Source organism: Penicillium chermesinum (assembly GCF_028974085.1).
Source record: "Penicillium chermesinum strain IBT 19713 chromosome Unknown utg000007l:1.0-2695246.0:1.0-2697696.0, whole genome shotgun sequence".
Lineage (NCBI taxonomy): Eukaryota > Fungi > Ascomycota > Eurotiomycetes > Eurotiales > Aspergillaceae > Penicillium > Penicillium chermesinum.
In genome coordinates, this window is record NW_026695317.1 from 956,064 (window position 1) to 971,239 (window position 15,176).

Sequence of the window (15,176 nt, forward strand, 5' to 3'; positions counted from 1 at the left end):
CTTGATGTTCTTCAGAGTACATGTATATCTAGATATTTCACGGTGTTGGTTCTAGACTATGTTACGGCGTGGTGGATCTACAGAGGCCAAAGGGTGGTTGAGGCGTGTCTGGATACGAAGAGAACCTGCAGATAGTCGGATTGAATGTTAATAGAATTGCTGTATTGGAAAGTGGCTTCCACATGTATAGGATCTGGTAAACCACAGCTCTATGACCCGGCAACCTTTCAAGGGCGGACTGCTAGAGCATCCATGTCCTGCAGATGTTCCTGACAGCATGTCGGATCGCTGCGGGGCACCGTTGTCCACAATGTAACAGCCCTGCCGTGTATAATACATACCGTAACATACCGTAGCTTTGGTGTGCTTTGCATGCTGGGGCTGCCGAAATACCAAGATGTGACCTATTACGTCGGAGACCTGTTCTTCGTCATACTCCATCGTGGAAAGCTGCAACTCCACTTCTTCCATCTACTCGCGCTTTGATACCTCGCATTGTTCGGCTTTTCTCCCTGTTTTTTCTTTTCTGCTCGGAGCTGGCCTCTTCCCTCGGTCCCCAACCCTCGTTCCTGGCACCTCTCCCCCCCTTCTTCTCCCCTGAGACATGGAGCTTGTAGCATGAACACATTGATCGATTGATCGCCCGATCCACAGCTTCCTCATGGTTTCGCTCGGCAGCTACCTCGCCGTATACGTGCTCGGAGGCCTCACCTTCTTGCCACTGGTTCTATCACTAGCCATCCTTTTCATCTACCTCACGTTCCCCGATGTCCCACCGTCACAAGCGAGTTTCCGAGCTCCCGAAGCTCTCCGTCGGCCCACCGACGACGAGTACAGTCTGAAGTCCGGTACTGATCAGCTGGCGGAGGAATTCCACCGCACACACGACTCTGACGTAGCTACTGGCTACTTTGCTGTCTGCCGCGAATATGTTCCTGGTGGCGTGAATGGCAAGCCGCCGGAGAGGACCACCCCCGCCGGAGAGGTGGTCGCTACTGAGAGTCCCAGTGTCTATCAAGCTATGTACCGCAGCCTCTTTGACAGGAAACAGCCACCGAGTATTGAGCCGACAAAGGCAAACGGGAAGAATACTAAGCGTTCGCGGAATGTGTTTTACATTGTACTTCGGTATTCGCAGTCTCATCTTTACTAATATTGAGACGATTGCTGACAAGAGGGTCTTCTAGGCATGGTCATTTGATGCTCTACGATGATGCAAACCAGGTAGATGTTCGATATGTCATCTCCCTCGCCCATCATGATGTCTCTATATACGGAGACGAGGCCCCCATTCCCGAGGCTTTGTTATGGACAAAGAGGAACGCCATTTGTCTGTCTCGGCGGCTTGATTCCCTCGGTGAATTGGGAGGCCCGACACCTCCGTTCTATCTCTTTTCAGAGAATCAGTCTGAGAAAGAAGATTTCTATCATGCTATGCTTCAGAACCAATCCAGGCTATGGGCCTCGGCCGACCGTCCTCCTGTGCCCCAAGAGTTTGATGTAAAACACATTGTCACTTTGGTTCAACGTCTTCATTCATCCGAAGAGCAGCTGCAGACTCGATGGATCAATGCTATCCTTGGTCGTCTGTTCTTGGCTCTGTACCGTACTCCCGAAGTGGAGGAATTCCTGCGACTCAAAATCTCGAAGAAAATTGCGCGCGTCAACAGGCCCAATTATATCAGTAAAATTGCTTTGCATAAGATCGACTTGGGCGAGGGAGCTCCGTTTATCACAAATCCTCGCCTCAAGGACTTGACTGCTGATGGCAACTGCTGCACCGAGGCGGATCTCCAGTACACAGGAAACTTTCGCATCGAGATCTCGGCAACTGTCCGCATTGACCTTGGTCCACGTTTTAAGGCAAGAGAGGTGGATATCCTACTGGCTGTTGTTTTGAAAAAGCTACAGGGCCACTTGTTGGTGCGGTTCAAACCCTCGCCGAGTAACCGCTTCTGGATATCGTTTGAAACCATGCCCAAGATTTCCATGGATATCCAGCCCATTGTCAGCTCGAAACAGGTCACATTCACGCCTATTTTGCGGACAATCGAGAGTAAGATTCGAGAAATGGTTGCCGAAAGTCTTGTTCAGCCCTTTTGGGACGACGTACCATTCCTGGATACAGAGGGTCAGCAATTTCGCGGCGGCATTTGGAAACGGGAGATGCCTGCAGATGATGATGACATAGAAATCCCGGATGAATCGGAGAGCTCAGCGATACCAAAGTCTACCCCTGGGGATTCTCTGGAAGCTTTGAAAGCTAAGGATGATCGGACTATGAGCATGCCCGTGCTTTCTGAGCCTGCTTCACAAAAGCTGAAACCACGCAGAGCGCCAAGGACCTCGTCGTCCGACTTACACAACAGTCAGTCCGCCGCGAGCTCGAGTGGCATAGCTACTGGGGTTGAGAGATCTGACAGCTCGCCATTACCACGTGCAATTCGATCACAGACATTTTCCAATGCCGCAGATCCCATCGTGACACCAGATAATGCCAATAAGGTTGCTGCTGAGGGCAAAAAGCACGACAAAACGAGTGCAACCAGCGCTATGATTGAAATATCAAACCGTTCCCCACCTTCTTCCCCCCAAGGGACCCCGGACAGCTCGCCACCTACCGGTGGGATCGCTATGCCAGAACGGATCGCTCACAGCCGTGGGTCCTCATTTGCAGATTCGATTGATGGAATGAGCTTCCCCTATGACAATCCTCTTGGAAGTCCCTCCTCACGTTTTGACGGAAATACGCTGCCTAGTACACGAAGCTCCCGGGGCAGCTCAACAACCTCTCTATCCGGTGATCAACCGCGCCGACGCAGTACACTGGAGACTTTGGCTAAACCATTCACATCCCCCGAGGAAAAATCTAGCAGTGGAAACAATATTGCTGCAGCAACAGCCGCGGCAAAGAAATGGGGTATGAGTGTGTTTGGAAAAGGCGACCAACACGCAAATTCGGAGGGCAGCCGATCCCTAGTTGGAACACCTGATCAACCGATCGGCCGCGGTCATCCACATCTTCCACCAGGTGCTCCATTACCCCGGCCAGACCGTTATGCATTGAAACGGAATTCCAACTCGGGCACCCTGCCCAAACGGAAGCCCGTGGCACTGCCGCCTCAGCCGGATCCTCCAAGCACAGGGAGTCATCGACCAGTCCCACCACCGCCCCTCCCTCACAGGAAGCGCCTTAATCCTGGCGCCAGTTCTGACAGCAACCCTGACGGCAATGCTGACGAAGTTCTGGTAGTGGAAGCACCTCAGGACTCTGCCCCGACCAGCCCTGTAGTGGGTGAATTGGATCTAGGGGAGCCTCCTCGCAAACAAAAGACTTCTACTGGAGGGGGTCTGTCTAACATAGAAAACAACCGGCCCGATTCAGCATGGAACGACGAGGCAGTACCTGGCGTACAATCTCTACAGCCCACGGGCTCGACACCTCTTCGCTCCGCATCAGGCAGCCACGAGGCTTTGCCACCAAAGGAGCCAGTGGAAGTCTCATAACCATACCAATGAATCTGCCCGAGGGTCTTATCGCTTGAATTAGCCTTTCCAGGGTCCTGTACATCCCTCTCCTCTCTGACCCTGGTCTCTTCTTTCCTGACTTTGGCGTGTAGTTCGCAGGAAGCAAGGTGTACTTGGTTTGTATCTACCTACCGAGTAGATTCTATGCAAATTGGACTTGTCTCTAAGAATCCCTACCGTACTGGATCAATCAATGGCAACATGCAGGGAATTGTACTTGGGGGTCTTTGAGTATCTAGATGTTGTTTGTACCGGTCACCCCTATGGGCATCGATGCTTTAGATCCCCTGACTTGTTTATTCCTAGGGTTAAATACAAATTCGATCAACTCCAGCGCGTAATTCATCCCGAACCACTAAATCGTGGTGCCTGGTGGTACGTGTAGATCAAATATTATATGGGGCAAGGGGGTGGTGGACCAGGCTTAGGTGTTGCCAAGACTCACAGGCGCCAGCTTTCCCCCCCAACGTCATTGCACTCCACGTGCGAACTTCAGTCGATTCTCCCTCGCAGGCGCTATATTTCTCGAGCACCCTGGTGCTGTCCAGATTTGCGTTTAACGTCCAAGTCCCTTTTCTGATTATCCTCTGAAGTCGCTCACCATCCTGCCTCACCGGTCAACATGAGTCGGTAAGCTGCCGTGCTGCGCCGCCCCCTCCCTGAACATGCGGATAACCTCAATCGCATAGGACTGAGGCCGACTTGGCCATCAACATCCGGAAGGCCACGAATATCGGTAAGCTTGCTATCCGTCATCCGAGCGGTGGTCCCCCAGGACCAGGGTGGGAAATCAGTGAATGGTGAGCAGATCGGCTAACATTAGATTGCGACAGAGGAAACCGCGCCAAAACGTACGTCCTACCCCGAGCGATAACAGATCTGGGAACTACGAGTGGGAGATATGCAGCTTGAATCGACTGACATTGCTTGAATCGCGCAGGGAAGCATGTGCGCAGTTGTATCGTGTACACGTGGGACCACAAATCGTCGGCGGCCTTCTGGGCGGGTATGAAAGTGTGAGTGTTCGTCGGGTCCATTAGGGGAAGCTATGAAGTGGCCAAGAATATCAGGCTAACATGGTTCTTGCTGCAGGCAACCCGTTCTAGCCGACGAGGTCCAGACGTTCAAGGCTCTCATTACCATCCACAAGGTTCTTCAAGAAGGTCACCCGATCGTTATCCGGGAGGCGCAGCAGCATACCAATTGGATTGATAGTTTGATGCGAGGTGTTGGTGGAGAAGGTATTCGAGGTATGAAGACCGTTGTGAAAGTTGGAGCCGCACGATCTGGGGATGGCGTGGGGGATGAACATTGCTGACATTGCTGGACAGGCTATGCGCCTTTAATTCGCGAGTACGTCTATTACCTCGAATCGAAGCTCAATTTCCACCGTCATCACCCCGAATTCAATGGTAGGTTGCTCGGAAGCTTGTGAGTTGGATAAAGCGGTTGTCTAACATGCGTAGGATTGTTCGAATACGAGGAGTACATTAGCTTGAAGAGCATTAATGATCCTAATGAGGGGTATGATGCCGAGTTTTTGGGACTTTGCAATGGTAAACAAAAGACTGACCAGTGGCTAGTTACGAAACCATCTCCGATCTTATGGCCTTGCAGGACCAGATTGATGCTTTCCAGAAGCTGATTTTCTCGCATTTCCAGTCGGGGACTAACAACGAGTGCCGTATCTCAGCGTTGGTGCCTCTGGTGCATGAGAGTTATGGTATCTACAAGTTCATCACGAGCATGTTGAGAGCATTGCATACTAGTACGTATCAATTGCCAGCTCCTCTTAGAGATAATCCGCAAGCTAACCTTATTCTGTAGCAACCGGCGATGATGAAGCCCTTGAGCCCCTTCGTGGCCGTTACGATGCTCAGCACCACCGCCTTGTGCGGTTCTACTACGAATGCTCGAACTTGCGCTACCTTACCAGTCTTATCACTATTCCCAAACTTCCTCAAGACCCGCCAAGTCTGTTGGGTGAAGATGGTGAGCGTCCAGCCTTGCCGAAGCGACCTGCGAAGGAGATTGAGCGCCAGCCTTCTCCACCACCGAAGTCACCCCCCAGGGTCGCAGAGCCCGAGCCAATCAATGATTTCTGGACCACTGAAGCTCGACGCCAGCAAGAAGAGTACGAGGCTGAGCAGGCACGCCTTCAGGCCCAGTGGGAGGAGCAACAGCGTCAGCAGATGCTTGCTCAGCAACAGGCCCAGCGTGACTTCGAGGAGCAGCAGCGTCTCCAGCAGGAGCAACAACGATTGGCACAGGAGCAACTTCTCCGTGACCAATACCAGACACATACCCAGGGTCGCCTTGCTGAGCTCGAACAGGAGAACTTGAACGCTCGTGCCCAGTATGAGCGCGACCAGCTCATGTTACAGCAGTACGATCGTCGGGTCAAAGATTTAGAAGAGCAGATGAGCCAGTTGAACAACAATCTCAATTTGCAGAGTGCCTCCAAGGATGAGCAGATCCGATCATTGCAAGAGCAGGTGAACACATGGCGGACTAAGTACGAAGCCCTGGCCAAACTCTACTCGCAGTTACGACAGGAGCATCTGGATCTTCTGCAGACCACCAAGAGTCTTAAGCTCAAGGCTGCTTCCGCTCAGGAGGCCATCGAGCGCCGTGAAAAGCTGGAGCGTGAGCTCAAGACCAAGAACCTGGAATTGGCAGATATGATTCGCGAACGTGACCGTGCTCTGCACGACCGGGATCGTCTGACTGGTAGTAACAAGGAGGAGTTGGAGAAAATCAAGCGGGAGCTGCGCATGGCACTTGATCGAGCTGAAAATGCCGAGCGTTCGAAGGGCACTGAGATCTCCACCATGCTTTCCAAGTACAACCGCGAGATGGCTGACTTGGAAGAAGCTCTGCGGGTAAGTTACAATGCTATGCTGCTCTCGCGGATCCGATTACTGACTGGGGTGTAGAACAAAAACCGGGCTTTGGAAGAAATCTCCAACCGCAAGTCCGAGTGGGATGGAGACCATGAACTTGCCTTGCGTGAGAAGGACGAGGAGATTGAGGTGTATAAATCTGGCATGGAGCAGGCACTGATGGAACTGGAGGAACTGAAGATGGTATGTAGCTCACAGCACAGACTATTCGCCATCTTTGCTCTGAATGCTAACTCTGGCGCTCTAGAGCCAAGGAGATACCGACAATGCGCTTGACAGCCAGATTGACACTGTGCTCCACGGCACTGTCGCGAAGATCAACGATATCATCGACTCCGTCTTGCAGTCTGGTGTGCAGCGTGTAGACGATGCCTCTACGAGCTTGACTCGTCCATGCAAGGTGGTAACCAGAATGCCTCGTCGCCCTACGTACTCTCCCAGATCGAAAAGGCCTCAGCGTCCGCCACCGAGTTCTCCACTGCTTTCAATAACTTCATTGCCGATGGACCCAACAGCCCCCATGCTGAGATCATTCGCACCGTCTCGGTCTTCTCTGGCTCCATTGCGGATACCCTGAGCAACACCAAGGGTCTCACTCGCTTCGCCAATGACGATAAGAGCGCTGACCAGCTTGTTGGCGCTGCCCGCAAGTCCGCACAGGCTACCATGCGCTTTTTCCGTGGCCTTCAATCATTCCGTCTGGAAGGCATGGAGGCGCTGCAGAAGACCGATGTCGTGATCAACAACAACCTGGAAGTGCAGCGTGATCTTCAGAGCCTGTCGAAGCTGGTTGAATCTTTCGCACCCAAGAGCAGCAAGATCAATGCCAAGGGCGACCTGGGTGATCTCGTCGACCAAGAATTGCTCAAGGCTGCGGACGCTGTTGATGCCGCTGCGGCGCGTCTCGCCAAGCTGAAGAATAAGCCGCGCGATGGATACACCACCTACGAACTGCGGATCAACGACGTCATCTTGGCTGCAGCCATCGCCGTGACCAACGCTATTGCTGAATTGATCAAGGCCGCCACGGAGTCGCAGCAGGAGATCGTGCGTGAGGGGCGGGGAAGCTCGTCAAGAACCGCCTTCTATAAGAAAAACAATCGCTGGACCGAGGGTCTTATCTCTGCTGCCAAGGCTGTGGCGCAGTCAACCAACACTCTCATTGAGACAGCGGACGGCGTGATCTCCGGCCGCAACTCCCCCGAGCAGCTGATTGTCGCTTCCAACGACGTCGCGGCCAGCACTGCTCAGCTGGTGGCTGCCAGTCGTGTCAAGGCTACGTTCATGAGCAAGACTCAGGACCGCCTGGAGACAGCCAGTAAGAAGGTTGGCGCCGCTTGTCGCGCCCTGGTGCGCCAGGTACAGGACATCATCAAGGAGAAGAACAGCGAGGGTACCGATGCGGAGGACTACACGAAGCTGAGCTCGCACGAGTTTAAGGTTCGCGAGATGGAACAACAGGTATGTCTGCTGCATCCCCTACCGTGCCTCTTGAGGACTTGTCCCCGGTGGTCTCCCCCCGTTGTTCTGGTGACGGCTAGCTAACGACGACTCCCTACGTATTTAGGTCGAGATCCTTCAACTCGAAAACAGCCTCTCTCGGGCCCGTACGCGCCTTGGAGAGATGCGTAAGATATCTTACCAGGAGGATTAGGTCTTGGATGGGAATTCCCCTTGCTGCATCTCTGTGACAATCTGTGTTCTCTGTCTTCTTCGCTGTGTATATCAAGGAAATCCTATCGGCTTTGCGTTGCCCATGCTTTCCCTAGCTTCTCTGCCTCCAAATGTGCCTGTGAACACGTACCCCGCATAATATATTGCGATGCGCTCTTTGCAGAGCAGCCCTGTTCTCTTGTAGCAATCGATACTTCCAAGCTCAATGCGCGCTACATGTGGCGCAAATACTCCAGCCACACCATGTCAGTTCGACAAAAGAGCAGCAGAACAACAAGTCCTGCCCGAAGCCTCTCCACCACCTCAGCATGCTCACAGACGCAGACTGCCCTGTAATCGGCCTCCTCTGCGGCCTCTCTGAAACAAAGATACCAAGGCCTTGTCAAGTCCACCAGCACGCGGAACAAAGAACTCTCGCTAATCCGACGCCCGCATACGCCACGACCCACCGGTTCCACATGCAGTCCCCGTTCCACCGTGTGGGTCGCATCTGAGGGATCGGCGTCTTGGCGCTGCAGGTCACAAAGAAAATCCAACGTCACTCGACCTGCCAGACGCCAGACTCGAGCAGGAGATGGTTCCCGGCGCCCAAGGGCCTCGTAATCTCTACCGGTGGCGTATAAGCAGTGGGTGTCCGACTGGCTGTCTGAGCGCTGTAGCTTCGGTCTAGACCTGGTTGTCCGTAGAGAATCAAAGAAAGCCAGAAACAGAGTTTCGGGGAGGTCTACTGGCCTTTGAGTCTGGGTTGGAGTTGCCGAGAGGCTGGTGGCTTGCGGTCTTTCGGGGACGAAGAGATAACCTGAGTGATACCCGGCTGTATCCCATATGCATGACGGTACCCATTGTTTCGGGGTTTACACAATGTTGGGGATACTGGGGGTATCGAACGTAAATACACGGCGAACCGCTACGCCCGGAAAGTCTACACACCAGGAGTTACAGCCTACAAAGAAGCTACAGGAAAGTCTACAAGGGCACACGTTTTTTTTTTCTTATTTTCCCCTATCTACCTATCTATTTTTGCCCCAGTATACCGCTCCGGCTCACGTACACCCGGAGGAAGAAGTTGGCTAGCTCCCCCGGAACAGAATACCATCATCGCGATATACAGGTTCAACAACAGACAAGACCAGACAGGTTCAGAAACAGACAAGAAAAAACTCCCCACGGGTCTGGCGACAGATAAAGAAACAATTTGGGATGGCCAGACCGGGCAAATTAGAAACAGGGCAAGCCCCCAACTGGCATATAAGATCTTGTTGAAGATCGCAGCGGAGGTCGAGCAGCAAGGGTCGCGTTTGGGGTGCACTTTGTTGAAAAGCGCGTCGAGAAGTTGGGCAACCAGCGTGAAAAGAACATCTTGGCAAGCAACGCATTGGAAGCCGACAGCCGAATCATTAGAACGCGAAAACAAAGCGTTGGGACCAACGTATTTTGGCAATCCGACAGCGTGTTTTTGGAACACGTAAATGGTTGGGCTTTTTTTTTTGGAGGTTTTTTTTGTTTTCGTTGGAAATCGAAAAACGAAAATCAGTTGCAGCATTGGAAATTGCAAGTCGAAAGCGTCCTTGTTTTTTTTGAAGGTTTTTTTTGTTTTCGTTGGAAATTGCAAATCGGAAATCACTGTTGAAACATCGGAAATTGCAAGTCGACGGTGTGTTTGGCAGTAGAACACGTAAATGGCTGTTTTTTTTGAGGTTTTTTGTTTTCTTTGGAAATTGCAAACCAAAACGAGGTTCAAACAAAGGAAATTGCGTCGAAGTGTAAAAAACGGACGCAGCTCGCATTTAAACTGCCGTGAAGGGGGCTTGGCGAGTGTCCTTGTCGTCTTTCAATCTCTGATTGACAACAGTAGTCATACGCTCAATCCAAGGATCGAGGTGGGGTTCCTCCACTTCAGCGGGGTCATCTGGGTCATCACCTTCTTCAGTCTGATCTAACTGACCAAGAGTCAACCCATTCGCTTGGAGGGCTGGCGGCAGACTTCCAGGTTCAACAATCCAAGCTGGCTGCTGACCATTCGTAACGGTGAGTGGCCGAGTGCCCGCCTCGCCTTGACCGTAAGCCATTGTCTGAATGTAGAACACCAAACGTGCCATGGTGACTGGGACAACAGGCCGCACAAGAGTGACCGAAAATCCGGTAACAACATGGTATTCGATTTTGCCTTGGAATCTGGATTCCACAACTTCAATGCCGTTCATGCGCAGATAGACTCGGGGGTCCGCAGGGAAATTGAAGATAAAGCTGACTAGCCAGCCCAGATAGAGTGAGACCGGTATATCGGCTTGCTGGTCAAAGCTTTCGTTCCGCACGATATTGTAGGCCCTGGCGATAATATCCCACGTTCCGATATAAGGATCTTCGTGCCAGCACATACCTGCCAGCTGGGAGATATCTCGTTGTTTAGCTCCAGCGAAAGCAGCCATAACAAAAGCTAAGAATTGTTAGCATAGTTAATAATGAAAAAATGTGGACTTCACTTACTTCTGAAAGCCATGAATCCATTAAGAGAAACCTTTTTTGCGCTGACCTCCACGTCTGCAGACTGCTTAAGGTATGCAAGAGCGGCAGTTCGAAGAACCGGGGATGTTGTAGGGTTGTCGATGATTTCTTCAAACCATGACGGGAGAATAGTAGCGAGAACAACCCGCCGGAAGTCTTTTGGAACACCAATGGAATTTTCCTGCAAGTCTAAAAGGTCGCTCTTTGCATCGTCATCAAGAGTGGACAGATAGTGTTCGAGTAGAACGTCAGAATTGTCCGGAACGGAATTAGCCGAAGAATCGACATTGACCCAGGAGAAGGGAAACTGTTCTTGATCTTGAGTCGACATCTTCGAGAGGCTGGGGACAAATGACAAGAGTAGATGATGCGCACGAAATGAAGGATACCTTGCTTCACTTGAGCACACGGAAGAAGAGGGTGGGACTACCGAAGGACAGCAAAAAGATGCACAACGGTGATCCTAAACGCGAAATGGATGAGGAAGGAAAGGGAAGGAGAAGAAAAGATTGGGCTGGCGGGGCTGTTGTTTATATACTTCTCCCCAGGATAGGCAGGGTGGGGCAGATCTCGCTAGCCACTAGCTTAGCACTAGCGTGGATTTTTGATTTGGCCAATCAGAGGCTCTAGTTGCTCGTTTGCTAGCCTCGCGTGCAAACGGATAAGCGGGACTGACGGTATTCACTGTTGACAGGGTAAACAATAGGATCTCTTCCCAATTAGGTTGTTTACGAATGGCTGCCCCAGGACTCCCTAGCAACCACTGTTTTCCATGTTTTCCAGCTCCTACAATGCTTTATGGTGCAGGATGGCTAGTGTACTAGGTATACGCGGAACAAAGAGAACCCCAGTAGTGTTGATTTTGGATATCTAAACCTTTCCCGCGCGCCAAGGAAAATTAGAGTTGATGAGCCAGGCCCCACCGCCCCGCAGACAAAGCATGGTTGTCACGTGATCGTTTCAAGGGTCTGGTTGTACAGACCCATTCCAATCGCTGGCCCATATGAAAGTTGGACATCGCCATTGTGTTCCTTTCTCCTTCTCTCCACTAGGTCCTAAGGGGCGAGCACAGATCCAGAACGCCCGTCCACAATTCATACCTGGTTTCTTTGTAGTAAGACTTATGCATGGCTCTCGATGTGTTTCGCATAAGGGGACCGGTTTCCTGGTAAAAAGCTTAGACCAGTTCTCCTTACTAGCAGCAGGATCTATGACAGCATCGGTTGCTGATGTGTCTGGAGAGGCGTTCATAAACGAGTTTCCAGAGGCTGTAGCTGCCAGCGCATCAGGGACTACGCGGGGCACTTGCAGAGCCCATTGGTCCGGTTCGGAATCGGCTGCCATGGCAGTGGGTTGGATTACCTGTGCCGCAGTGAATGCGATCGATTCTGAAGTCTCTGTTTTTGGGTCGACGGCAGGACCCTTCGGTTTGAAAAATCCCTTCAGGCTTTTTTGTCCAGAGGCGGCTGCAGTGGGTGTCGCCAGCGGCTTCGATCGTTTGGAGGTCACAGCTGCGGATGGTGGTGGCTGTCGTTTACGCGAAGTTGCTACTGGCGGCACGCGCGATGCCTCAGCCATGCAGGGTGCTGCCACACAATCGTTTTTCACATCTAGCTCTTGTCTTCCTGGAATATTGACGGCAGAAGCGACTTTGTTTGGGGAAGCTGGGGGTTTGCGGGCAAACATGTCCTTGATGCTGCGTCGTTTTTCAAGATCAAATTCAGGCAGTAAACGCCCAGATGCTGGCAAAAGCAAGCGGTTTGAGTAATCCTGCTGGCGCCGCCCCTCCTTGAACAGCCCGGGGGGGGTTCATGAGATCATGGATGTGTATTCCATGGGAGCCCAAGGGCACCCTGTCCTTGAGAACGGCATAAACAGGACAATGATCGGACCCCTAAAGCCGCGTTAGTACTACTATAGCACTCTGTAGGCACTTAGAATCTTACCATCAAGCCTTCTTGTATATTGGATTCGCAGAACCACTCTCGCATGTCGAGGCTACATAGCACATAGTCGATCCTCGATCCATAGTTGCCAGGCCTTGTGTTAAGCCTTGTGTCCCAGCAGGTGTACATGCCAGTCCTCTCAGGGTGGAAAGATCGGCAGATGTCATGAAGAACGGGTTCCTCTCTGCCATCCATGCGTTCGCCAACCACGACCCCATCAGCAAGTAAGGAATTGAACAACTTCCACGACGGTCCAGATATGTATTCCTCCTCTGTTGTGGTGCCTTTCCGGATTCCTTCCATCGCGCTTGCCGAATCAATGCCGCCTTTAGCTATGTTGATATCCCCAGTCACAACGACACGTTTTCCCATTGTCACTAGATTCCGCACTCGGGCATCCAAAGCGTTGAGAAAATCCATGCGGAAAGAGTCTCGGCTTTCATCTCGATATGCCGGACAGTATACCCCAATCAAAACGAAAGCTGGGAACTCTAGAACGACACATCGGCCTTCTGAGTCAAGGGTAGCTGGATCAACCCGAGCCTCTGATGCCGGAGAGCCCGCGTTGGGGGCCCCGGTGTCGCTCTCTGTACCTGACGTGCTCGACATGGTGAGTTGCTCGAATGTCGGATAGCCGCCTATTTGCTGCTCCTTTGGCATGTCACGGAAGGCCAATTCCGAATTAGGTGGGCATAGGACCCCAGTAATCCCTTCCTCTGCTCGGATAGGCGCGCATGTGGCATTTCGAGTGTAAATGACCACTCCAGAATACCCTTTTTTCTAATGTTAGATGGGGTTTTTCATGACGTGTCTGCAAATTGCTTGCCTTTCTTGATCCGTGGAAGGCTGAAATAGCAGTCCCATCCAGGCACTAGGACCATATCGTCTCGCAGGTCTTTGCGTTGGATCTTGGTCTCTTGTAGCACCACGATATCAGATTGCAAAATATTGAACATTGACTGCGTAGTATCTGATCAGCCATATTATTCCTGATATAGGTGAATGGCGTCATGATGCGAGCTCTCTCACCTCGAATGTCCGATTACCACGCCATGGCTCATAAGAGAACGGGTTTCTTACGAATCCATTAGCAAAGATCTGTTGATCTCCTTACTACGCGGACATACCGAATTCCATTGACTGTTCTTCATTGTCAGTGTTTGAAAACCCTGGAGACTCAGGTTCATCTTGGTTAAGCGTACCATTCCAAGTGGTGATGCGAAACCCCATGGCAGGCGACTAGTGCTCGCCGCAGCGCATCTCCTGCTTCACTAGACACCAAGGTTGGGTGACAGCTGTCAGTTCCTTCTTCTCCCAAATCAAACGGTTTTCAGTCTGTAGGTAATCTGTACTTCTCAACGCGTTGAGCCGGCTCTGGGTTGATAGTCACGTGGGGGTGGAGTGACATCAAATTACATAAGCCGGGGGATCACGGGAATGCACTAAGCCAGTCGAACGGCTCCGATTTCAGTACAACGTCTGATCGATCACTTCTCTCCCGTTTATTGCTCCAACCACCACCGCCATGTTCACCCGCAACATCGCCCGCCTGTCCCAGCGCACTGCGCCCTTCCGCTCGGTTGCTCAGCGCCGTTTCAACAGCGCCGAGGCCAAGCCCTCCTGGATTGTCGACAACGAGTTCAACCGTGAGCGTGCCGCCGTCAAGCACCACGCCGCCTCCACCAGCGGTACGTAACTACTTCTAGAGCTCTGGTGGCCTGAAAACACGGCAACCCTAATGAACTGAGACTTTGTGGATTGTTGGAACTGACTCAATGGCTCGCAGACCTGTGGCGCAAGCTCTCCATCTAGTACGTTTCCCTAGAGGCAGCAGACATACACCGGCTGCACAACTGCCCTGGAAGTCTCTCTAACCACGTATTTTGTCAATATAGTGCTGTCGTCCCCGTTATGATTGCCGGCAGCATCAATGCCTGGTACCTCTGGGAAGAGCACTGGGAGCACTGGAGCCACATGCCCCCGCTCGAGGAGCGCACCGAGTACCCCTACCAGAACATCCGTGTGAAGAACTTCCCCTTCGGAGACGGTGACAAGGTATGTCCTTCTATACTCTCTACTCTTGTTTTCAATTCTTGAGCTATTGGTCGCTAATTATTGTCCCACAGACCCTCTTGTAAGTCCAACCCGCTCAGCACCGTATCGCCTATACGGACAGCCTGCCTCACCGTCTACAAAACCGGCGCCGACGTCCCGTTATGCACTCTTCCCGGTCCCCATACACAATTACGTGTATATTGCTCACAGACCGCTAACCGCATTCACAGCTGGAACGACTCCGTCAACTACCACCACAAGGACAAGGCTACCTAAATGTAGCGCACAGCGAACACAGCAGCTCCCAAGGGCTAGGAACTAGGCTGCCAATTTCTGTTAGAGGAGCTGTTGTGTGCACAACCACATGTATATGTATCGCAGTGGCATTAGGAGACACTAGAGGCCCGAACCTGGGAGACGCAGGGCTCCGTTGACCGAATGAAAGGAACTTGTCGTGATTTTTCATTTGTACTGTTTTACCTTGGTGTATTTACGCCTGTATCCAATGCTACTGGGTGAGGTCCTATGTCCCATATGCTTGTAGACTCGATTCGGAGAGGTTAGA

General features: G+C 51.9%; 5 protein-coding genes across 5 annotated transcripts; 3 read left to right on the top strand and 2 right to left on the bottom strand.

Moving 5' to 3' along the window:
• Positions 1 to 661: 661 nt before the first annotated feature.
• On the top strand, positions 662 to 3,507 carry N7468_009064 (SMP domain-containing protein; the record flags this gene model as incomplete). The annotated part of the gene is made up of 2 exons (XM_058478360.1): positions 662 to 1,128; positions 1,188 to 3,507. The coding sequence occupies 2 exons, from the start codon at positions 662 to 664 to the stop codon at positions 3,505 to 3,507; spliced, it is 2,787 nt and encodes a 928-aa protein (XP_058326690.1).
• Positions 3,508 to 4,150: 643 nt separating this feature from the next.
• N7468_009065 (putative cytoskeleton assembly control protein Sla2) lies at positions 4,151 to 8,085 on the top strand (the record flags this gene model as incomplete). The annotated part of the gene is made up of 13 exons (XM_058478361.1): positions 4,151 to 4,158; positions 4,218 to 4,264; positions 4,362 to 4,379; positions 4,469 to 4,544; positions 4,621 to 4,778; positions 4,860 to 4,940; positions 4,995 to 5,052; positions 5,112 to 5,296; positions 5,356 to 6,410; positions 6,465 to 6,614; positions 6,679 to 6,781; positions 6,832 to 7,892; positions 7,999 to 8,085. 13 exons carry the CDS (start codon positions 4,151 to 4,153, stop codon positions 8,083 to 8,085), a joined length of 3,087 nt encoding a protein of 1,028 aa, XP_058326691.1.
• A 1,807-nt stretch (positions 8,086 to 9,892) lies between these two features.
• On the bottom strand, positions 9,893 to 10,941 carry N7468_009066 (mating-type protein MAT alpha 1 HMG-box domain-containing protein; the record flags this gene model as incomplete). Its single annotated transcript, XM_058478362.1, has 2 exons — positions 9,893 to 10,542; positions 10,593 to 10,941. The coding sequence occupies 2 exons, from the start codon at positions 10,939 to 10,941 to the stop codon at positions 9,893 to 9,895; spliced, it is 999 nt and encodes a 332-aa protein (XP_058326692.1).
• Positions 10,942 to 11,570: 629 nt separating this feature from the next.
• On the bottom strand, positions 11,571 to 13,786 carry N7468_009067 (DNA-(apurinic or apyrimidinic site) lyase APN2; the record flags this gene model as incomplete). The annotated part of the gene is made up of 3 exons (XM_058478363.1): positions 11,571 to 12,398; positions 12,557 to 13,275; positions 13,684 to 13,786. The coding sequence occupies 3 exons, from the start codon at positions 13,784 to 13,786 to the stop codon at positions 11,571 to 11,573; spliced, it is 1,650 nt and encodes a 549-aa protein (XP_058326693.1).
• A 295-nt stretch (positions 13,787 to 14,081) lies between these two features.
• On the top strand, positions 14,082 to 14,887 carry N7468_009068 (cytochrome c oxidase subunit VIa; the record flags this gene model as incomplete). Its single annotated transcript, XM_058478364.1, has 5 exons — positions 14,082 to 14,244; positions 14,343 to 14,367; positions 14,452 to 14,611; positions 14,683 to 14,690; positions 14,842 to 14,887. The coding sequence occupies 5 exons, from the start codon at positions 14,082 to 14,084 to the stop codon at positions 14,885 to 14,887; spliced, it is 402 nt and encodes a 133-aa protein (XP_058326694.1).
• Between the last annotated feature and the right edge of the window lie 289 nt (positions 14,888 to 15,176).